This window comes from Fusarium mangiferae (genome assembly GCF_900044065.1).
Source record: "Fusarium mangiferae strain MRC7560 genome assembly, contig: FMAN_scaffold012, whole genome shotgun sequence".
Classification (NCBI taxonomy): Eukaryota; Fungi; Ascomycota; class Sordariomycetes; order Hypocreales; family Nectriaceae; genus Fusarium; species Fusarium mangiferae.
Window position 1 is genome coordinate 821820 of NW_024573932.1, and position 23023 is coordinate 844842.

At 49.7% G+C, this 23023-nt stretch overlaps 7 protein-coding genes across 7 annotated transcripts; 4 read left to right on the forward strand and 3 right to left on the reverse strand.

The window, feature by feature from the left end:
- Positions 1 to 1943: 1943 nt before the first annotated feature.
- FMAN_08031 (uncharacterized protein) lies at positions 1944 to 3845 on the forward strand (the record flags this gene model as incomplete). Its single annotated transcript, XM_041821454.1, has 1 exon — positions 1944 to 3845. The coding sequence occupies one exon, from the start codon at positions 1944 to 1946 to the stop codon at positions 3843 to 3845; it is 1902 nt and encodes a 633-aa protein (XP_041687233.1).
- A 1184-nt stretch (positions 3846 to 5029) lies between these two features.
- FMAN_08032 (uncharacterized protein) lies at positions 5030 to 7282 on the reverse strand (the record flags this gene model as incomplete). Its single annotated transcript, XM_041821455.1, has 5 exons — positions 5030 to 5590; positions 5642 to 5707; positions 5766 to 5926; positions 5982 to 7057; positions 7113 to 7282. 5 exons carry the CDS (start codon positions 7280 to 7282, stop codon positions 5030 to 5032), a joined length of 2034 nt encoding a protein of 677 aa, XP_041687234.1.
- A 1808-nt stretch (positions 7283 to 9090) lies between these two features.
- On the forward strand, positions 9091 to 9979 carry FMAN_08033 (uncharacterized protein; the record flags this gene model as incomplete). The annotated part of the gene is made up of 2 exons (XM_041821457.1): positions 9091 to 9371; positions 9448 to 9979. 2 exons carry the CDS (start codon positions 9091 to 9093, stop codon positions 9977 to 9979), a joined length of 813 nt encoding a protein of 270 aa, XP_041687235.1.
- Positions 9980 to 10454: 475 nt separating this feature from the next.
- Positions 10455 to 12483, reverse strand: FMAN_08034 (putative transcriptional repressor rco-1; the record flags this gene model as incomplete). The annotated part of the gene is made up of 4 exons (XM_041821458.1): positions 10455 to 11150; positions 11201 to 12155; positions 12216 to 12297; positions 12375 to 12483. The coding sequence occupies 4 exons, from the start codon at positions 12481 to 12483 to the stop codon at positions 10455 to 10457; spliced, it is 1842 nt and encodes a 613-aa protein (XP_041687236.1).
- A 3701-nt stretch (positions 12484 to 16184) lies between these two features.
- FMAN_08035 (putative sterol delta 5,6-desaturase) lies at positions 16185 to 17275 on the forward strand (the record flags this gene model as incomplete). The annotated part of the gene is made up of 2 exons (XM_041821459.1): positions 16185 to 16441; positions 16489 to 17275. 2 exons carry the CDS (start codon positions 16185 to 16187, stop codon positions 17273 to 17275), a joined length of 1044 nt encoding a protein of 347 aa, XP_041687237.1.
- Positions 17276 to 17979: 704 nt separating this feature from the next.
- On the reverse strand, positions 17980 to 18372 carry FMAN_08036 (putative protein precursor; the record flags this gene model as incomplete). Its single annotated transcript, XM_041821460.1, has 1 exon — positions 17980 to 18372. The coding sequence occupies one exon, from the start codon at positions 18370 to 18372 to the stop codon at positions 17980 to 17982; it is 393 nt and encodes a 130-aa protein (XP_041687238.1).
- An 886-nt stretch (positions 18373 to 19258) lies between these two features.
- On the forward strand, positions 19259 to 20090 carry FMAN_08037 (uncharacterized protein; the record flags this gene model as incomplete). Its single annotated transcript, XM_041821461.1, has 5 exons — positions 19259 to 19316; positions 19428 to 19522; positions 19606 to 19629; positions 19704 to 19825; positions 19910 to 20090. 5 exons carry the CDS (start codon positions 19259 to 19261, stop codon positions 20088 to 20090), a joined length of 480 nt encoding a protein of 159 aa, XP_041687239.1.
- Between the last annotated feature and the right edge of the window lie 2933 nt (positions 20091 to 23023).

Below are 23023 nucleotides of genomic sequence, written 5' to 3' on the forward strand. Positions count from 1 at the left end.
TGACTTCTTTATGCCGCCATTCCCTCCCTTGCCCGTCGTGGTATCGTCCCACAGTAGCGCCATTCCTTCTTTGCTGGCGTCCAAGCCTCCCCCAACATTTGAGGCACCTGAATGGAGCGAACGGGACACAGGGTCACAGTGCATCTTGTAATTCCGTGTACCTGACCTGTCCCCTTTGCCGTAGTTGTCGTAGTCGTCGTTGCGTTGCCATGTGTGCCGTCTGTGTACAGTCAGTACAGTGCAGCACAGGAATTGGCTTGCATCCCCCCTGTGCCTACCTATAGATGTGTGTACCTCCTGCCTCCTGCTAACCCCGGCTAGCCCGGTACAAGCAACAACACAGCACGCAAGGTACGACAGCATGTCTTTAGCTAGTGGGCCCGGCCCTCTCTAATCCTGGGGCCTGGGCAGGTGGAGCTGCAGCGCTGTAGCTGGCAACTCCAAGTACACCCCCGTCAATTCTAGACCTGGCTCTCACTCGCTGTCTCGCCTGCATTGGAAGGGGTCGGCCTTGGAAATGGGTGTGCTGGACAGTATGAACAATCATCCACCCTCACTAATCCAACCTGTCCTGTCTTATCCCATGGCCCTCCACCATCCACCATCCGCCATCTATCCATCCCTCTCCACTTGGTTCCATCACCGCCTTTCCCTTCTCACTCACCCTCTCTCTTCTCTTGTCTTCTTTCCCCTGCTTTCTTATCATCGTCTCTCCACCTCTCTTTCCCTTCATTTGTACGCTTTCCGCATCTTCAAAGGCCTTCTTTCTTCTCGAGCTTGCCACTCTTCTCTCACTATCTCATCTCTTCTGTCTATTCCTATCTAATCCAACCCATCCCAACTCACATCACACCACATCAATCACCGTTCTTCTCACCGAACGAATCCGCTCCGCCTCGCCTCGCCATCGCCACCTTATCTCCCGAAGCAAGCACTCAATCCCAACGCTTATCGCGGTGATTCATCAACAGCCAACCACTCAATCACCAATCGATCACGCAAAGCTTGAGCTATACAATCCATAACGAGAAGAAGAAGCGTCCTTGACTTGTGTTGTCTGCCGCTGCATTAGACCAAGTCCTTGTTCGCCTAGACCTCCTATTACATTGCTCCGTTACCGCATCCCTTGAGCTGCATATCACGAGCCTCGGTCAGCAATCAAAAGCGCTTATACAGTCGGACACGTCACATAGAAGGATCGTCTTGTGCTGCATTGAGTCGACGAGGATTTTCCTCATTGACTTGCGTTTTACTTTCCGGTCTTTCACTCAACATCGCAACTCGGCCTAGTTGGCCCTCGTGACTCAACCGTTACCGGCCGAGCATTAGGAACTCCGCCCCGGGCGAGTTCGCTCCCCTATCCCCCGGTGCCAGTCTGACTGGTCCGACACGTCGTTTTATCGGCATCGTCGAATCCGGTTCCCTCTCTATTAATACGACTTCACCTGGTCTTGACCAAAACTCAATTCTCCGGTCGACCTCGTCCCAAGTCGACTTCATCACCTCTCATCGTCAGAGTCATTCTTTTTTCAAGTTACAAAAAAACGTACCCATGTTACTATAACGAATTTCATTTTCCTTGTCTTCAACTTCTTCGGCCGCTTCGGTCTTCGAAACTCACCGTCACGACAATTCGATAATCATTTCTTTTGTTAAGCCTATCGAATACCCTCAAATGAGCCTCTGAATACCAACGAACACCAACATCACCATCAACAACTCGAATTTGCTCAACTCTGCTTTCATCATTACGACACTGTACATTGCTCATATACCGCGAATATCAATTTTCTTGCATCGGCTCAAGCGTTTTTAAAGAGCTTCAACATCGTTCTCCGGACTTCCTACATTCCCGGCTATTGACAAACACCAAAAAATCGTTTGTACGACTATTCCCATTTTATTTCTATTCTTTTTTTGAACATTTTTATTTCTTCTTCGCCATGGAATGCCTCAAGGACAAGTTCGTTGGCGGTGCCCTTCTCAAGGGACGTTATCAGACCATCTCCCCTCTCAATCATGGATCTTTCGGTATGGTGTTCAAGGCACAGGATCTTGTAACCAATGAGCCTGTTGCTATCAAGTGCCTCACCAAGAGAAGTGCCTGCCCCGATGCCGATTCCGACTTTGCTATCGATGAGAAGTCGGAGGAACAGGCCCTTCATAGCCGCCTCGGAACCCACAGAAACATCGTCAACCTCATTGATTCGTTCGAGACCGATTCTCACATCTATCTCGTCCTCGAGTTTTGTGGTCAGGGCGATCTTTACGAAGCAATCCGAAAAGGTCACGGTCCTCTCGAGACGGAGCATGTTCGCCAATTCATGATCGAGCTCATCGATGCCGTCGATTACATGCACTCTAAGGGGGTCTACCATCGCGATATCAAGCCCGAGAACATCTTCCTCACCCAGGATGGTGCCATGAAGCTTGGCGATTTCGGTCTGGCAACTACAGAGAAGTGGTCTTACGAGATGACTGTTGGCAGTGATCGTTACATGGCTCCTGAACAGTTCGACTCGGCCGGCGCCGGTTACTCGCCTGCCGAAGCGGATATCTGGGCCATTGGTATCTGCCTTCTCAACATCCTTTTCTCTCGCAACCCTTTCACCACCCCTACCGAGGCTGATCCTCTGTTCCTCGACTACTCTCGGGACAAGCAGTCCTTGTTCGACGTCTTCCCCTCCATGTCTCAAGATACGTATGAGGTCCTCGTGCAGTGCATGAACCTTGACCCCAGGCGACGCTCACTGGAGGGTGCCCGTGAAGCTCTGCTCCGCGCGGTCACTTTCACCACCGATGACGAGGATGATGATGAGTATTGTGGTGCCGAGTCCCCCAACGTGGCCACTGCCAACCGCGAGCCCCTCCGTACCCCATCAATTCAGTCTCCCGCCGTCGATACCGGTGCTTTCCCCTGGGCCAAGGCTCTCCATGGTACCACTCATCTTGGTCGCCAACTCAGTGTCATCCCCGATGACGAGAGCTACACCGAGGAGCTGTTCCCTAAGTCAGAGGCGACTACCACCGACTGGTGCTCTGCCAACATGCAGACCCCCATGTCGTCTGTTTACGACTCTCACTTGGGCGCCTCCATGAAGTCTCTTGCCATCAAGCCTACTGCCCGATTCAATCGATCTTCGGCAACTGCTGGCTCCCTTCCAATCAACATGGCCAAGCCAATGCCAGCTATGTCCATGGTCTTTGGTCGACGTCAGGAAACTGTGTCTAAGAGCTGGAGTGACATGTGGGACGAGGATGAGGAAGAGGAGGAAATGGAACAACAGCGACAGATGCTTCAGGAGCTCAATGCCAGGACTTGGAGCCAGGAGAGTAAGGAGGAGAAGAAGGCAGTGGAGGAGGAACATGTCATGAAGGTCGACACTGTACAGCCTGAGTCCGAGGCGGCGTCGCACACTCACGACATCAAGGGTGACGTGGATGATGACTTGGTCGCCGATGGCTTCTTCTTCCAAGAAGCCCCAACTCCCAAGCCTCAACAAATCACCATCACTCCTCATTACTCGCACTCGCCCATGAGTAAACCGAAAAGTTCTCTGGACAAATGGGCGGCATTGGGTGAGCGACGCCGCGGTCAAGCTGCTGCCTTGGATTCTATTAAGTCGGTGGACTTTTCTAAGCCACGACGACACAATTTTGGTTTTGGATACAACAAATCTTATGAAGCGGGCGTTTGGGATCATTCTAATTATCACCACAAATTTGGGGCCGCTAAAGAACGGTCTAACAGCAAGGAATGTCCCTGGAACAAGGGCAGGGATTGGAACTGGCGTCGGGATCGACGCACCGATCTTGGAGACGTTGAGTGGGTTGGAGGTTGGTAAATGGGATTGATTCCCATCAGCCTTCAAATGTAGTTTGGCCGTCTTGAGTCCCTGGCGCGATACTCGAAGATATTTCGGGCGTTGCTTGGATTATGATGAGAGCCTTACTCGCTTTCTGTGTATAGGATATTTTAGAATAATGCAAATACCAGAAGTACCTACTCAAATACCATTTGTTTATCTTGTCTATGTGAAGTCTTTGTTCATTTTCACCATACTAACTCACATCTACCATCTGCTGGACTTGGTTACCTCAATTCTCAGCTGATTTTTTACTGAGTAGAGACAATACGTGCCGTCTCACTCAACACTCGGCACAACGTCATGCCCAGCTTTTGCCTCCTGAGCCTCCGCAACGCAGCATGGCACGATACTAATGCCGCTCCAGAACCAAGACAGGTTTACCACTCCCTAAGTTATTAACCAATAGTGACTAACATGAAGCTACACTTATGACATTTCTAAACCAAAATAGGTATACGACTCGCAACCCACCCCCGGACGGCCCGATCGGCCTGTTTCCTCGGGACTTGTCAATTCTCCTATCCATTGTTACCGCTTCTCTCGTTTGTCGGAAGGTCGGATTGGATGAGAGCGAACGAAGCCATGGCGTGACGATACAAGTTGAGAGAGGGGTCGGGGCTGGGGTATGGCATGTCATGGGAGCGGCAGTTGGGGGATCAGCGGCGGGGTGAAGCACTGCAGAGATGAACTTGGGAGAGACAGGAGACATTGACGAGGTGGTCTTGATTGTACTTGGAAGTATGTATCGACAATGATGGTTAGGTACGCTCATTACGTCTCGAGAGACTCAATTCTCAAGTATTGTCTGACCATCAGGACTATGAGGAGGTTCACTGATGACGCTGCCACTCACACAAGCCAAGATACGGATAAAAAGGACATGAGGGTAAATGGATATGCACACTGTGGTGCCGTCATGCGTGATGTAAGTGTGTGAAGTTAATAGCGGTGAAACATGGGTCAAGGGGTCAAAGGCACATTTTGCGTGAGAAAAAGTGTTGGTAAAGTAGCCAGAACAAATAGAGCTAGGAAGCTCATTGGTAACGTATTATTCATAGTCCTATATCCTTTCTCGTAAACAACGATTCGATTCCCTGGGACACAGCCGACAAATGCTTGACAACTCCAGTAGATGCCTTTCATACTCAAACAAACACAGTCTAGTCAGCGCCAATCAGATGCTTGGGCAAGAATGTCCAGATTGTTCCCAAAGTGCCAAGGATGGCAAATACAACCAGTAGAATAGCAGAAACAATCCTTTCGCGCACTGTTACATCCTGCCAGTATAATTTCAAGTAGAATGAGATGGGCAGAATGATAGAAATAAGTGTGCAAAGGGCCGCACCGAGGAATGCACACACAGAGTCGAATGCCGGGAAGACAATAGAGATGAACAATAAAAGAATGACCACGAAGACGCGCACGAGACCTCGTACTGCCTTTGTGACCAGAACCGAGGAACGAGTAGGCTGGCTGTGAGGCTGGTCATGATGGTGATGGTGTTGATCGTGAACTCCACAGATGACGTCCAAAGTTGTGATGATAGGGCGAGCGTTGAGAGGGATCTTTGTCAAAGGAATGATAGCAATGAAGATTGACATGATGATCTTCAGAGCGTCAGGATAGCCCTTCGATTTGAGAATGTTGGAGGTGATAGCATCCTTGATACCATCACCAAACATTAGGAGACCAATGACAGCCAGGCATGTGTCCACAATGTACTAAACAAGTCAGAGAAGCTTCCAAAATATGAATGTACTATATATACTCACGGAGAAGGAAAAGGTAACATTGACAGCCTTGCCCCATTTGTAAGGGTGACGCATGTCACGATAGATCTGAATTTCTTTAGCTCAAGGGTCCAACTTGACTTGACTTGACATCAGTATAACTTACGGATGGAAAAACAGAGTGCGCACCCCAAGGGCTTGCGAGGAGACCATAAGCAAGAGGTACAGCAAGCCAGTTCTCGGGGAACAGATAGGTTGTTGCTGGCTCTCGCAGTGAACCAGGATAGTGAGGTTTGTACAGGCCGTCAATAATGACAATCACGACAACTATATCATATTTAGCAAATGAGTATTGGCGACTGAGAAATGATGATGTACTCACTGCAGAAGGTTGAGAAAATACCAACGACGCTGGTGTAACTTAACAGGCGCAGAGGCAATGCATTCAGGACCAGAACCATGACAGAAGCTACAACCTTCCATGTGTTGACGCTCGCAAGACCCGGAAGCAACAGACTGAGCGAGTCGGCAAAGAGAATAACCAAAGCGACACAGGCTGCTATCAACTCAAGACTGAAGAGGGCAGAGACAATGACCCGCGCTCGGGTTCCAAACGAGATATACGCCAGGTCGGAATACGTAATGAGACTGGGATCAAAATCCATGCACTTGGCCAGCAGCTTGCCGGTGTACGACGTAACAGCCGCTGTCAGAGTGAGAAGAAACAGGCCAGGGATCCAACCTGTCATCTGCAGGGCCAGTGGGAGACTGAGCAGTCCGACACCAATCAGGGCATTGATCGAGTTGAAGACGGACTGAGGAAGAGTGCTCTGGCCCTCAACAGCAAGAACAACCTTATTGCCCTGCTTGACCTCCTTGACCAGGATGGGCTGGTGTTCGCCATGCGCTGCACCCTCGCCCTCTTCTTCTTCCTCGTCAGCTACGCCCCAGCCGCTACCCTCACTGAACGAAATGCGATGGCGCGAACTCCTGTCCATAGTTCCAAAGGGAGAAGAGTCTCGGAACGAGCCATAGCTTCCAACAATATCGGGAGCTGCGAGGTGAGGGGGGACGGCGAAGATACTTGATCGGGGTGACCCAACAGGGGATGAGGCAGCTTCGACATCAAGGAGAGGCTTCGTCTCGCCATCACGATGGGGAATCCTCATTGACCTCGGCGAGGATTCAATGGCTGAACTTGACTCGCCGTTCGCATGCGAAGACGAGGCATCAAGATGTTGGCGTAAAAGACCCGATTGTTGTTGCGACAATCCTTGAACATGACTGCGACCATACTGAAGGTCTTCTGTATCTTGCTCTGGCGCAAGAACAAAGCTCGGTCGGCGAGGAATAACCTCAGGAAATCCTGCTGCTCGCTGCCAACTCCTGGCGAAAGATCGGAAACTGTTTACACCACCAATGTCTGCGATTGCTGCCAACTGGTAGGTGACGGAAGACCTTAAAGTTATTAGCAACAAGAACCGGTTGATGAATTCTCATAGATTAGACATACCGTCTTCGCGGCCTCGAAAATCCTTCACCATTTTCTTGGTCGCCAGTTTCGTCGCCTTCGTCGTCCACAAGAGCTTGTTCGCGCTCAAGCATGCTGTCGGTCACGCTTCCCCGAGGCGAAGCTCCCCCTTGGTAGTCACCCCAGCTCGTAGGATTCCGCGCCGGAGACATTGTAATTGTGTATCGCCGCCAACTTCACGTTTGTTTATTGGTATGTCCTTCTCGTCGTGTTTCGCGTTGCGTGATTAGATCCAAGAAGGAACTCCGTGGTTCTTAACAATCGTCCTGGACCGCCAAGTGAAGCGTCGGGGTGGCGAAGGCTGCAGAAAAAACTAGAAAGTTGGAAGGATGGTTGCAATCAAGGTCTGCAACGCAACGACGAGCAGGGTCTGCAGACTCGGCCAAATTGACGAGGTTTCACCAACTGTCGACGAACAGTTGGAAGAGGTGCAGAGGAAAAAAGGAATTGAGAGGAAACAGACAAGCGGACAAACAAAACAAGAAAGAGGGCAGACTCGGCTCAGGGTCATATGGCACGCGGCTCAACTTGGACCATAGTGAAAGTGGGCGCGCCAACAGACGAAGGACATGACGCTTATCGCAGCCAAGGATAGTTCAAGAACGCCTGTGCCCTGTGCTCACGATAGCCGATGGTCAGCGGCTCCTCGTTTTGGGCTTTGGTTTTGGATTTGAGCTTGTAATTGGGTTGGCAGGGTTGGATGGAACCAACAGGGGGTCAGGTTACTGATAGTACCAAGAACCAGTTCAACCAGGCATGATAAGACGTTTGTTTGACTAAAGATGCTGTCGTCTCAATCTTCAGGACCCTCGATAGCTGCAGTTGAGCGCCACTAGGTTGATTAGCCTGTTCTCGGGGTTTGATGGAGGGTCACGTTTGGTAGCAGCACCATAACTGCCGGAGAATACGTCTGAATGATAGGACAATGTCCCAAGCGTACAGGCGACAAGCGACAAGCGACCAATGGCTGACTATAATGAGCAACGTCAACACCAAAGGAATGTCTCGTTGTTTCGTAGGACAGCAACGCTCAGAGTCTCACTCATGAGCGCTCTATCATGACTGACTGACGACCTAAGTCAGCAGCTAGGGTTGGCGGTTGTACCCGCTTGAGTGCAGACGCAGAGACATCGTCGTTGCACTGAACCCCACCTGTAATTCAACTTCTGTGCAGCTCTAACAGGCTTGACGGGATATGGCTTCGTTTTGGGTCTGGGGTGGTGGACGCTCGACGCCCCATGGTGGAGAAATGTGCTAGGGGCTCACGAGACCAGATGCAAGGCAGTAACTAATATGTAAGAGACTTTCTACAAGTAACGCGTTGTTTGCGGGCGCAGATGTTATAAGGTAATGTCATGTTTTGCTGATTGTTGATGTTAGTAAAAGAGGAGTAATAAAGACCACAGCGTCAATCTTGTTCTGATGTCACATTAAGGTAGTTACGTCCATGCATTGACAACCTACCTATGCAAACCACAGCAGGAACCAGGTTGAATGCACCTCCCATACAAACATACACCTAACCTATCAACTGACCTCACCTTATTCCAACCTACAGCATGTATAGCCTACTACCTACCAAGGTACGCAGGTCAGAGCAACAAAGCTATGCGCAAGAATAAGATCAAGATCCAAGCATATACAGTTGAGAAATGACATTTGTTTAGACTCTTTTTCTCAGAAATCATAATTCCAACACCGATCAAATCACTACCTACCTAGGTATTTATTCCGCGGTGCTGCTACCTAGGTACGTAAGGTGAACTCAGATCTTTTCTTATCTTATCGCAACTAAAAGTTGCTGCGACCTCTCAACTTCATCCATCCATCTCCAACAAATTCAAACGTCACTCTCCATATTCGAAATCAAATCAGTGAATCTTTCGGCCGAATCTCGAACTTACACAATCTCTCTCCTGGACCTATTATCAATAATGCTCACACATCATCTACCTCCATCATGACAACTCCTCCCGATGCCGCCCTCTTAGCAACGACCAGCGACTCCCTCGCGCCGCTCATCCCCATCCTCAATGGTTTCGCCCATCGTCACAAGAACCAGCATTCTTCCTCGCACTGGTGGTCCTCCTTCTCTGTGCTGCGCCGCGCAGTCCGTAACCTTGTCAACGACCTCAACTCCCGGCCTAGAAAGGTCAAATCTGGCAATGTCAAGCGTGATGTCCATCCTGCTCTTGCGCGTGCAAAATGGATGATGCGCCATGTAGTCCCTGGCGCCTTTGTGTAGGTCAACGACTTTGCTACCATGTCTTCCCGCCATGTAGATAGCTAATTGCATGTTCTTTCTTTCTACCTACAGCACTTTCTCACAACTTGCAGCTGATAACCAGCATGCGCCTCTCGGACTGCTCCTCCTCTCAGTCCTTGCTCGAACCAACGCTATACTCTCTCAACTCGTCCCTGACCACGACCACAACCCTCCAATCTCGACTAGTACAAAGATAATGCCTTCGGAGCCAAGCAAGCTTAAGACTTCCGATTCAAGAGCGGACGGCGCACCTGATGCCGGAGTAGACATGGGCGTAGCCATTTCGCGTGACGAGCTTCTGTCAACTCAGTCAAATCAGAGGAAAACAAAACCAGTACCGAGAGTAGACTCCCGCTCGAAAGACCTCAAGCTGAAAGAATATGAGACCAAAACAACACATACAGACACCAAGAAGATTCCGTCCAAAAGCGACACCATAGACAAACCAAGAAAGAAAACCAAGAACAGTGATGAATTGTCTAGTCTCTTCGGCTCTCTTTCATCGAAAAATGGCACTGCAGATAAGCCCAAAAAGAAAAAGAAGAAAGGCGACGCATTTTCCAGCCTCTTCGACTCTCTATAACGATATTTGCCATTTACTATACATACACAGTTCGAGTTGACCAACAATAACCATGTCAGCAACCACTACAGATACAGCAAACTGTTTCAAGGACTGGTGATTTTCATTATAACACACTACAAAATTAGAAACAAAAAAATTGCAAACGAGTAGGTATGGTCCACTCTACGTTCATCCTGCTCTCCGAATTCCCCGTATCCCTGTGCGCCTCTTTGGAAGATCATGCTTCGCGCCGTAAGTTGAGCGTATGGAGCTTGATTCCTGTATCCGACAAGAATTTCTGTCGCTCACTCTGTTTAGCCACCACGTGAAAAGCAGAATGCTTCCCCTCAAAGATATCCGTCCCAGTACAGCCACCGCCGCCAAGCACATCACTTTTTCTCCGTCGTGTATCAGTTCGCCCATGTTCGTACCATATGTCCTTCTCTGGGCACAGCATCTAAAAAGCAACCCATTGAGTCGGTTCCTTGTTTAGTCAGGAATAGGGACGGTAAGACCAGATACGAGCCTTCATGTCGCCTGAGCCAGTGGCAAAGTATCTTCCTTGTGGGCTAGGTGCAACACTGATAACGGAGTTCTTATGTCCCTGCAGCATGAGTTGCGTCGTACCCGTTCTAGGGTCCCAAAACTGCACGCCCCGGTCCTTGGAACCAGACAGCACCCAGTTGGCCTCGGGGGTGAGAGCAACTGATAAAACAAAATCGCGGTGGCCCTCGAAGGTTTTGACACACTTGCCACCCTTAGGACCAGGCTGGTTTCCTTGACGGGGGGCGCTGAGCTCCCACATCTTGATAGTCCTATCGAGACTACCGGAAACAAGGTCCTTACCACTAGGCGAGAAGGCAACCGAGTAGACGCTATCCTTGTGGCCATCGGGTCCCTCCAAACGCTCGACAAGGAAGCCGGAATGGATGTCCCATACACGTACACTCTTGTCGAGTGAGCCTGCAGCAACGAATTGGGTATCGGGAGAGATGGCGACAGTCGTGACGCCATCCTCTATTGTCAGAGTGAGAGTGTTTGTGCCTTGTTCAATATCCCACAGGCGTACAGTTCTATCGCCACTGCCTGAGGCAATTGTTCGACCATCACGAGCAAAGTCGAGCGAGTAAATATCTTGCTCGTGACCAGAAAAGTGATTTCGAATGGTTCGAGTTTGGATATCCCATACCTATCCAAGATTAGTAGGATAAACATTTTTGCGTTTCTGATACAACTTACTCGAATCAACTTGTCTTCAGCACCAGTAGCCAGGTAGCGACCATCGGGACTAAAGCAGACACTGCGAATGTAGAGATCGGCGCTCATATCAGAGGCATTGTGGTCCTCGAGCACGCAAACCTTTTCACCAGTTTGAACATCAAAGATCTGGGCAGATCGATTGCAACCAGTTGCAACATATTTGCCATCATGACTGAACCTGACACAGCATACGACACTTTCGTGGTTCAGAGAGTGGACAAGGTCCACATCCAGAACACGCTGGACCTGAGGGTTGAAAATCGCATACCAGTCCTGCCCAGTCTTCTTGTTATGAGGGGCCACAGAGTCAACTTCAAGGTCTCCAAGAGCGTTGCCAACGGCGGGGGCATGTGGGCCTCCCATTCGACCGTGTTCGGGAGTTGGATGGCTGACTTGAGGGGATGCCGCACTTCCAGGGTAAGGCACGGGGGTGTTGACCTGGGGTGTAGCAGGTCCGACGGCACCTGGTGGACGACCGATACCCCTTCTACCGGGGCCGGGAGAGGCGGTGCTCTGCGGCTGGGGGCCCATCCCATTAGAGACGGGGCCCGGAGGATAGTTCTGAGAGTAAGGTGCTTGCTGCGCGTTAGGGTGAGGAGGGGGAACGGGAAGTCCAGGAGGCCCTTGGCCCATTTGGTGCTGAGGTCCCAGCGGCTGCTCCTGGGGAGGAGCATGTCCCTGCTGCGTTTGCTGCTGCTGTTGCGCACCCTGAGGCTGGCCCTGCTGACCCTGCTGCTGGCCTGGCTGAGGAGGAACGAGACCTCCCTGGCTACCGCCAGCCATGATGCCACTGAAAAGACCATTGCCAGGAGCGATAGAAGGAGGCTGCTGGGAGGGCGCGGCATGTTGAGGCGGGCCGGGAATGCCAGGTTGGATACCTCCCTTTCGAGCAGCCTCGAGTTGGTGTCGCAGAGCACTGATCTCATCTTCGTACCTGTGATTCGGGAGGTTAACAGGGACATAAGAAATTAATGGGGCGAAGAGATCGGCTTACTTCTGCTTAAGGCTGAGATGAGTTTGCTCCATCTGATAGACCTTTTCACGGACCAGTTGCATTTCACTGACTTGCGCGGCAACTAAAGATACACATGTGTTAGCTGGGGTGAAGGGGAAAACGCGATATGAGCTATCGCCGTACGAGTAGTGGACATACTCTGATGCTCGTAGTTTTCCGTCGCGCGCATCTGAGTATCAAACTCGACCCTGATCTGTTCGAGCAACTCGTTCAGCCGAGTGGAATTGCCTTGGGGGCCGCCCCCCATAGCGCGATGCGGATACATCGACATTGCGCAAGGCGGGTCTCAGCGATGAGTAAGTAAGTTCGAGAACGGGGCCCTTTATTAAGACGAAAGTCAATTGCGGTGAGGTCGACGATAAATGAAAGTGTTTATCGCGATATGCTTCGTTTATTCGGCGTCGTCGACGAGTTGGCGCGCGAGGCTAGGTGCCAAGTCAAGATTGATTAATGATGTTGGCGTTTGCTACCGACGCCAGGCAACTAATTGCAGACGCGAACCAAGGAACGCGAGCTGGACAGATGCCGATAAAATCGAAGCGTATGGACGCCCTTGAGGAGCAAGGGCCAGCTCAGATAGTCGTAGTATATGATATGCGCCGACGGGTTGGGCAGTTGTCGACGTTTCGGGGAAGATATGATTAATTGTGATGATGTTTTGATGGAAGAGTAAGAGGGAGAAAAAAAGACGAGGCCTGGCCGAGGAGGAAACGGAAGCGAGTGGTGCTGAAGCAAGAACCCGACCCAAAGCATGGACGTAGTGCATGGGTACGGGACCTTAGTAGATATCAGCCTCTAGCGGCTAGCCTCCAAGTGGGTCCCCACCCTCTGAGCCAGGTGGGTGCTAGGCGGTCCGGGGCAATCTGCTGGCTCCATTTGGGCGGGGCTGCCCTGTGGCTGCATTGGTTGGTTTGCTAGGAATACACCTTGCAACGCCTCAAAGCCTCAACGCCTCCCCTTGAAGTCCCCCTTCCTCTGTCTTGTCATTGCAGTTTTTGGCCCTTTCACCTGACGCTGTGACACCCTATTCTCTTTTTTTTTTCTGACGACAGTCTAAGACGGGTAGTTAGCGCACGCCCGTATCCCTCGTGCTCCCCCTCCCTGTCACAAACCTAACCTTGGCACTTTGAGAAGTGCCACGCTGCAGCAGAACGAACACTACACTACACTACACTACACTACACTACGCCACAGATCACAGAGTGTTTACTGGAAGCGGACTCCTCCAGTCTCACGAGAAACTCGATTGCTGTTGGGGACGTGTGAAAGGATGGGCAAAGAGGTGTTTGTTTGGCTTTAATGCATGGGTATTACGTGAATTCCTACTCGGACCATGATTGGTATCATTCTCGGATCTTTGGCCGAGACTACCTAACCACCCTTGCCCTGATTGTTGACTTTGCGGATCGTTCATACCAACGTCTTTCTCCATCATAAACTGAGTTTATGATAGTGAAGCCGGAGAGTTTATCGTGGCGCAGTTCATACTGTCACCAAAGGTCCGAGTTTCTGGAGTCGGTGCGAAGTCAACTAGGTATTGTTTATGGGAACAGATGGAGAACCATGCAGGTTGAAATAAGTTTAGCTCTCTCCTCACAACAACCCTTTCCCACCACATACATGCTGTCCCTAGCTCGAAGATGCTTCCTCCGAGCCAATTGAGTTACGAGGAGTGGACTGTACTCCTGTGTCTAATAACGTCTGCAGACCTTGCTTGCATCTGTGACAACACAACACAGCGCAGCGCAGCGCAGCACCACTGAACACAACAGAGCCGCGCCACCTTCAAGTACATAAAACGGAAGTGACAGGCAAGTCTCATCAGATTTGACCAGTTTTGTGTGACATTCTGTGTGACATTTAATGGAAGGCGACTGGTGCCACATGCCTCATCCTTTCGCGAACATCATGTATCGTTAGTCATTTTTCAGAAATGATGCGTTGCGAGTGGATGATGAGAACCGTGAGTGGCATCAAGATTCATATTTGAAGACTCATTCGTTCCATTTAATCGAGTAAGGTCACCATATTCAGGCATTTTCGATTCTGGCCAGAAAAGTTGGTGGGCGACACACGACTCACAACAGCTGAGAAAATGGTGACAAGGCTTGAGTATCTGACTCGGATACATAGTAAGTATCGCGCAGCCGGCCTTTGTCATCATACTCGCCCACCTGCGGGGTAGGATGCCTAGGGTAGGAACTCACATAAATCTGATAGTTCGCAGTTTGTTAATTCATCATACACACATCCTAGACCCTAAGATGGTCACTCATGATGTCTTCGTTATACTTTATTGTCAGGAACGTTAAAGCTACTGACGGTCGATAGATCGGTTGCATTCTTTCCGGTTCTCGAAGACGAAACTCTGAGTCTGTTACCGTTACGCACTTAACCATAGATGTCAAAATAAAGTTGCCCAACCGAATTCAGATGAAAGTCACTGACGTAGAGCAAACTTCTGAGGCAACAGAATTATGCCTAGATACAGTTCAAAGGGCTGGCCCAATGAATCATGATCATAGATATAGGGTAACCAGAAAGCATGATCCCATTGAAACAAGGGCTGTCAAGGCAGTCAGTTTGAGGACAGCTATTCCCTCTTATAACCGAAATTCCGTAGGTTATTAGGGGTCCAAAGTCAGCATACCACAAGACGTCAGTTCATAATGGTCCCTGTGTGAGATTTCCAGGGCGTCCCCGACGTATTCGTTTCCGTATCCCCACGCTGTATAGATGAATCGACAATGCATTGTCGAACCATGATACTGACTTCAAATATTCAGATGAAAACGAAAAAAGTACAATACACACCATGGATATAATTACAATGTGGAATATGACATGTTGACTGTAAAAACCCTCTCATTGCAGGGCTATGAGGCAATCCATAGTAAACCCTAGAATCATTGCGCAGAATGTCACAGTATATCGATTCACCCAGTATATCACGCTCTCGCAGTATCAGGACGTTCTCGTGACGTAGTGTTGCGGTGAAGATGTACTTTGACAACTTCCCCTTTTAAGGCTGAATTACCCAGAGCTGAATCGTTCGATATCTCGTCTTCGTGATATCGGAAAATAAATGGTCCTCGATTCAGAGTGGAACATCAATTCCAACTGTAAAAGCCAATTGGTTGACAAGTATTCGGGCTCTGAGAAGCCGGAACAGACCACTTCAATCAACGCAAGAAACGATATCAACCCTTGTTATTTTGTTTCCTGGTTGTTGATGAGGCACTGAAATGGCGCTGAACAGAGCTGTTACTCGCCCGGGCTCGTTCGGAGCTCATCATGCGATTCTCATTCAAAGACGACCGTTGCTGGCTCCGTTACTTGACGAATCTCATCTCGAGCATAGGAATTCTCCAATGAGAGCTGTAGAGGTTTCTGTATTCGTATTGACGTTCTGGCGAGAATTCCATGTTTTGAATATCCCTTCACATGCATACGGCGCCTCAATTGACTTGAATGGCAAAGACTCGCCTTGTTCGTCCAAGTTACCAGGAGCTCCTCTTCTCGTACGTCCTACATCATAAGATAAATCTAGAAGCTCTCACTTCCAAGCTCCCCAATTGGCTCAACCGAGCTCTAAAGACCCTTCCCAGAACTCCACTTGTCTCTGCATCCCTGACAGAAACAACGGCCCCGCCTCGCAAGCCGCCGATGAACCCTTGTAGTATCAGACAATGCGATATCCTTCCCCTTGGTCGTTTCAGTGATAAAGAAGGCGAGGCCCCTCTGTGAATAGATTTGGTCTTATAAGTCATTGCATTGCGTCTTGTAGGGGGTTCTCAGTGATTCTTTGTTCCGTTGGGTTGACTCTTAACCTGAGTTCGTGGTGTTTCTCTTGGTCACTTACACCAGTCTTCGCCTCGTCACTTCTACAAGTCCACTCATTTATCTACCCGCGGCTTTACAACTTTGCAACAAACCCAATTGCCCATCATGGACGTCGTCCTCGAGGTTGTCGATACACTTATCGCCGATTATGCATACGCCTACTTTCACCCAAAGCCTCCAGCTCCTTATGATTTCCCGTCGCCCTCAAACTCGACAGATACGTCGGCCAAGGCCTTCTCAACATGGACTTACAAGCCGGCCACTCAATTCATCACGCTTGAGCCAGCAGAGGAGGCATACATGAGCGCTTGGGATCGTGACAACCCTCTTCGGCAAGCCCTGACTCTATACCTCATTACTTGGTCAGTTCCATTCTGAGATTCACGGATTTTTAGCTAACAAGCTTTAGGATCTTTGGGCTTCTCGTCTACTTCATCGTCGCGACGCTCTCATACATCTTCATCTTCGACAAGCGAACATTTGACCATCCTCGCTTCATCAAAAACCAAGTCCGTCTTGAAATCATTGCAGCCAACAAGGCCATGCCCGTCATGGCTATCATCACGGCACCCTTCTTCCTCCTCGAAGTACGTGGATACGGCAAGCTCTATGACACCACCGAAGACGGACCCGGGCTCTGGTACGACTTCTTACAGTTCCCGCTCTTCCTCCTCTTCACCGACTTCTGCATCTACTGGGCTCATCGCTGGCTTCACCACCGCCTGGTCTACAAGTACCTGCACAAGCTTCATCACAAGTGGATCATGCCTACGCCCTTTGCTAGCCATGCTTTCCACCCTCTCGATGGCTTCACTCAGTCATTGCCATACCACATCTTCCCCTTTATCTTCCCGCTCCAGAAAATGGCATATGTGGCGCTCTTCGTGTTCGTGAACCTCTGGTCTGTCATGATTCACGATGGCGAATATCTCACCAACAATCCCGTTGTCAACGGCGCTGCTTGCCACTCCCTCCACCATTCTCGCTTTGAGGTCAATTACGGCCAGTTCTTCACTGGCTTTGACCGCATGGGTGGCACATATCTCATGCCTGAGCAGTGGATGTTCGAGCGTAATATGAAGATGTCAGAGGGTCGATGGAAGAAGGAGATTGAGAAGGTCGATGAGCTTATTGAAGAGATTGAGGGTAAAGACAACCGCACATACGGTTCGTCTAGCACCAAGAAGACTCAATAGATGTGCTTCTGGCTAGCCCTCAAGTCCATTGCCAGTCTGGCAAATTGGGTTCGGTCAATTTCTTGCATCAGGACCGAATCCTGGGCGTTCTCATCAGCAGAACAGGCCCTTGTTAGTAAACGACACTACCAGTTGACAATGTTACCCATCCCCCCAGTCTAGCGTTGGGCATTCTTTGTATATAGATTTGACCCTTGTATGTGTATTCACTCACTCACGGCGTTTGGCGGACATCACGATGATATGGAGAATTCATCGATTGCATATTTAGTACTAGCAGATAAGAAAAGTACAGTAGTTGACTGAGCAGACAGAGTCTACACAGTTAATAGTAACCATTTCGCATCCCACCTTAACTCCTTGCCATGCATATCATATATGAGTGCAGGCTGCTGATATCAAGTCCTTTATTGAGCAATCCAACAAACGCTGCCGAAACAAAGAGGAATAAGAAAAACGAACAAATCAGGGAAACCAAAAAGACTTGATAGGTATAGGAAATTGCATCTGGTGTGCCAACGTAAAAAGGGTTTCGCGCGTCAAGCAATCTATCGCTTCGACATAGTGTAGTTTTTGGATGATGCGGAAGCATCGAAATTGGTAAAGTAGGAATAGTAATAATAATCGGAGAGTAAAATTCGTAGTCGAATGGCGTCGTAATGCGCTACGTTTCTCGTCGGGTACTTTGCATGCTCACGCAACTCTTATGAAAAGCTCACGAACTTCGGATCCCTCGGTAATCCATCAGCGCCAATACCGTTGGCCTTGAAACGGTTCTCCATGTAGACCTTCCTCGCCTGGTCAAAGTTCATCCGTCTCTTCTTCATGATAGCGAGGACCTCAGCCTTGGCCGCATCGTCAAGACCAGCGCGCGAATCGCCTGACTCGACATTTCCAGAGAGATCGAATGTATTGCTGGAAAGACCGGCCTCGATATCGCCTGCGAAACTGTTCGGGAGTCGCGAGTAGATGTAGTCTGCGCCAGGGAGTCTGGGTCGTAGATGTTGGACGTGGGGGATCCAGTGGGCGCGGGTGAAGAAGAGAACTGTGCCGAGGACGAGGGCGAAGAAGGAGATCGAGTAGAGAAGATACGACATGCTGGGCGAGTTTGTATTAAAGAGAAAGATGGTTGGGAGTAGAGGTCGATCGGCAGATTTATGTGCGACGCAACGATACGTTACGATCGGGGTACAAAAGAAAGGAACGGGCCAAGTCGCAGGCGTATAAAAGAGAATAGAAGTTCAAAGTTGCATGATAAATAAATAGCCCGTCTCTGGTAAAAGACGGACTATAAAAAGTCGCAAGTGCAGAGTTTATTAGCCGTGGTTGATATTTCTCGCCCTCCGCAAGGCAAAGCAAGGTCCGGATTTGAATAAGTGCAAGTGGAAGTCCAGCAATAAAAGTGAAGAGACGAGCCTCCTTCCCTTTGTCTCAGGAATGAAAGTGCTGACGTGACTCTGTTTGCGAGGCCTCGGGCTCCCTCTCCCAATCAATTAAGCCACGCGTTTTCTGGCTTGGCACAGCCGCTACAGGCACAAGGACACGCAAGTTGGTTCTGAGGTTGTTGATTGTTGAGAGACAGAGGCATACGCTGTAATATAGATTTTGATCTCTACACCAAGCAATGTGCCCTTCTGTATAGTACATTATAGATAGGAATGAGCTTTGAATGTCTTATTGTATGACATCAGGGGTCGGTCGTATCAACCATTCGCCTCTCAACTCTGTTCCAATGATTTTACCCACTGACACTCTGGCCCAGTCTTTCGATGCTCCCGCCCCTCGGCCCCCTTTGGTTTGGTCAGTAAAGTCAGCATCGGTGTCTACCTAGCCCTGTTTGGCATGCTAGGCGAGCCCCATAATTTCTCTACGCACAATTCTCGCCGACTTTGGTGAATAGTCTTTGGAACTGGATATCTCGACGACGACAACTTTAAGCTTCACTCTCCCCGGTCAATTTTCACGCCAAAACCTCCATTCACAATGTCTGCCGCCCAGGAGCTCTCCAACATTTCCTCGGACCTGATCTGGGAGATCGTCCGTGAGTCTCCCTTCGACAAATTTCTCATCTGCTATGATATGAATTTTGGCCTACGATATGCGCCTTGATATTTAAGAAGTCAATTACTGAAACGTTTTTGCGATCGCGCAGGTGACAACAACTGCTTCTCCGCCAAGAGCAAGAAGAACGGCGGTGTTCAGTTCTCCCGAGACCCCCTTAACCTGACCAACAAGACTTCCCGCAAGGTACGATCCCGTTCCCGAGTTTTGATACCCTCTTGGATAGTCGAAGGGTCATGGTAGATCGTGTGCGCTAACTCACCTCACAGCACGCTGGTTTCGTCAACGACAAGGTACGGCTACAGCAGCCCCGATGAAGACGCCTCGACTCGATGAACGTACGATGCTAAACAAATCGAATTAACAGGCCCTCGGTATCTCCTCTGGCGAGAAGGGTGCTATTGTTGTCACCTCCAAGAAGGCTCTGCCCAACAAGCCCGCCCAGAACCTTGTCAAGACCTCTTACAGCGGATCCAAGAGCAACCGCAAGTGAGTATTCGACTGCCCGCACCGTCGTTGTTATTCGACATTGAGCATTTGCGGAACGGGGCTGACCGTGATTCTTTCGCACAGGACCTACCAGGCTGTTGCCAACCAGGCTGCCAAGAACGGTTACCGTGCTGATCTCCGCTCCGCTGCCGTTGAGCGTGCCTCCGCCCTCAAGAAGTCCAACAAGCCCGTCAAGCCCGAGCCCGAGCAGAAGCTCCGCGGCAACAAGGCCAAGAAGGCCGCCGCCGCTGCTGAGGAGAACTAAGCTGTCTAATACCAAGATAGAAATGTATTGTGAATAAGGCTGGGGCATGAAGCTAAGGGAGGCACGCTGCGTAGCCCACAACTGATGAAAAAGCGATCAGTGTGGGAATAGCACATGGACCGAGGTCTCTGGGTCATTCACTGTTGGAGTTAGTGAGCTCAAAATGAATGAATATCTCGCTGGCAATATCGTCGGCAACCCAAAAATTGTGTCTCAGTATAAGAAAGTGTATGTTCGTGATTGTATGATGCAGATCATGTCAAGAACCCTCGATGGTCAACTACTCTTCGATATACCTTCAGTGACGTAGCACAACAAGAGTCTCAGCTAATAATTAAATCGTGATTGGCATGGCCGGTCTGGACAAAGCCTGCACTGACCAGTTCTCTGATCATCGGTAGAAGCTCACGATGTTGTCTGGATGTATAAGTGCGAAGCGGTAGAATTCGGGTCATGACTTCGGTACCACGGGATACCGAGGATCATGCCGAGTGTCAAGGCGCCGAGGATCCTCATGAATGCGATTCAAGACGTCACTGTCCCGGATAAGATCGGAGCAATATTTTGAACAATAAGATCATAAGTCGGAATGTTTTGATGCTCAAGGCCTCATGTAGCCACAATCCGGAGTTAGTTTTCTCGAGTTAGACGCATGTTAATCTCCAGACGCTGACCGAGATGAAGGGCACGAAACATGGTTGGTGCAATAGACGCAAGTCATCCACCGAAGTCAGTTTCTGAACGACAAAAATCCGGCTGCTATACGATTTGAGGCATATCAACATCCGGATGCTGGAGGCTACCATCCACGGAGGTATCGGAAAAAGACGAAACTTGTTTGACAAGATATCAATGAAGATTCGTGATGATGTTTCAAATGACTTGGCTCATACTCAAAGTGAGCTAATAACAACCAACCACCAAGGCTGCAGAGATACATTTGCAAAACTTCCAAATTTGGTAACGGGGAGGGATCAGCCGCCCCCTCATCTTGGTGGCTTGAACACCTGGTTTGTTGATTTCCTGCAAACAGTGAATTCTTGTAACGAGAGGGCATTGTCCACTTATAAGTCACAGACCCAGGAGGGCAAGAAACAGATCCAGTAATAGGTACACAAGGTGGGGTTTACACGACAGGATTACCAACACTTTCACATGAGCGACTTGTTCCATTGTGCTTGTGGAGCTTGGTTGGACAATTGAGTTTGGATCTGGTGTGGTGTGCTCACCGGAGTTGGGTCGGGGTAAAGATCGCTCCCAACTCGGGGTTGCGACGGTCAGGCCCGGTGAGTTGTCCAGAGCTGTCGAGTTGGAGGTGCAGGGGAACATCGGTCCCTTGACAGCCTTCCCCACGGGACGCTGGATGTGAGGGTTCAGGTTCCAGAAGCTAACCAGACTCAGGTCCGTGATTGTTAGCATAGTCTGTCAAAACAAGATTGACATCTCATTGATGTTGATTGGTATGAGACCCAATCGAATGTAGCGGACGATGGGGAATCTGATGCGTAAATGGCCAGGGCTTGCCCGTTGCTCCGTTGCTATCGTATGTCGTTTCTCCATCAGAATTTATAGTCTATCCTAATGATCCCCCCAAAAAGAGAAAGTAAAGCTGTGTAGGGGGAGGAAAGAAAACCCAGGACCTTGATCATAAATGACAAAAAGGCTTAGGTGACTTAGTATGAGATTAGGATTTCCTTTGCTGAATTTATTTTGACACCCCATATCAAGGTCTGATGTTTTTCTTGCTCCCCGACGGCAGCATAGGGCGCTTGCGCACCAGTCTCAGCGCAAGGCTTTGCGCCAAGTATTGCGCCAGGTCTCTGACAACTGGAGCGGATCGCCTTTGCGAGTCAAAGTGGGCAGGCGAGAGGGGAGAGACATAATAGGTGAAGGGAAAGAAGAAATCCATGATGGTGGAGGCATGGAAGATAGGTACGTAAGAATGTAGGTAGTCTGAGATAATATCATGAGTATTAGCAGAACCCCATCAAAGGTCTCCGAAACTGTGGGCGATATCAGGACAGCTACGTAATTGTTCGAAATTGAAACTCGTGATAGATGGTAATAAGCAATCGAGAGCTGGCGAAAGAGAGGCGAGATGATGATGCCGCTCCTCTTGGTTCAACTGTTCAATAGGCCTGGCAGTGGGCAGTGGGTTCTGGACTGTGGATGATGCCCTGCCCCTCAATTGTCGATGATAGCCATTGACCCTTGCAAGGAGGGGTTTCTTCCTGGAACCCCCCACTAGAGCTCATAGAGTTGCACAGCTCTTTTCTGCTGCTTTCCCCGCTCGACATCTGGCACCTAGGCTGTCGCACATGTCTGCGGCAGAAAAGATGGAGGCAATATAGACGCCTGTGATAATCTCGGACATGTAAATTTGCCAGCCCAGCCCAGCTCCGTGAATCGCCGTAAAGGTTCCCGGTCAGCTCGGAGAGAATAAATCGGGCACTGTAGTAATGCAATAGATGCAATAGAGCAGTGCTATGATGCCTTAGCAAGGGGACTAGGTGACCTCGAGGTACATCCATTAGAATACCTACCTAGGTACATCGGGAGTCGGGAGTGTCTCAGCGGGCTTGAAGGGTACCCGTATGGAGAGGCGTACCTACCTCAAGGTACCTTACCTTACTGTATGGAGAGCTGCCCTGTACACAATGGATCTGGAACTAACTCACCTTAGTAGAGTACAGCAGGTATCGCCGTGGTGGTTGCCAGTAGCAGCCCAGTCATCGCTTGTTCTCCTCCGTCCCGTCGTGTCGCAGGCATTAACCACCCTCGAGGCTCTTCCTCTACATTACTTATTTGAACCCTCTCCCACTTCCTGACCCTCCTCCCACTCTCCTCATTCTTCCCACATCTTGACTCTTCCATCCAAGCTCTTCGTCTCTTACCATCTTTTCGCTTTTCTACAAAGTCTCAACAGAGCAACT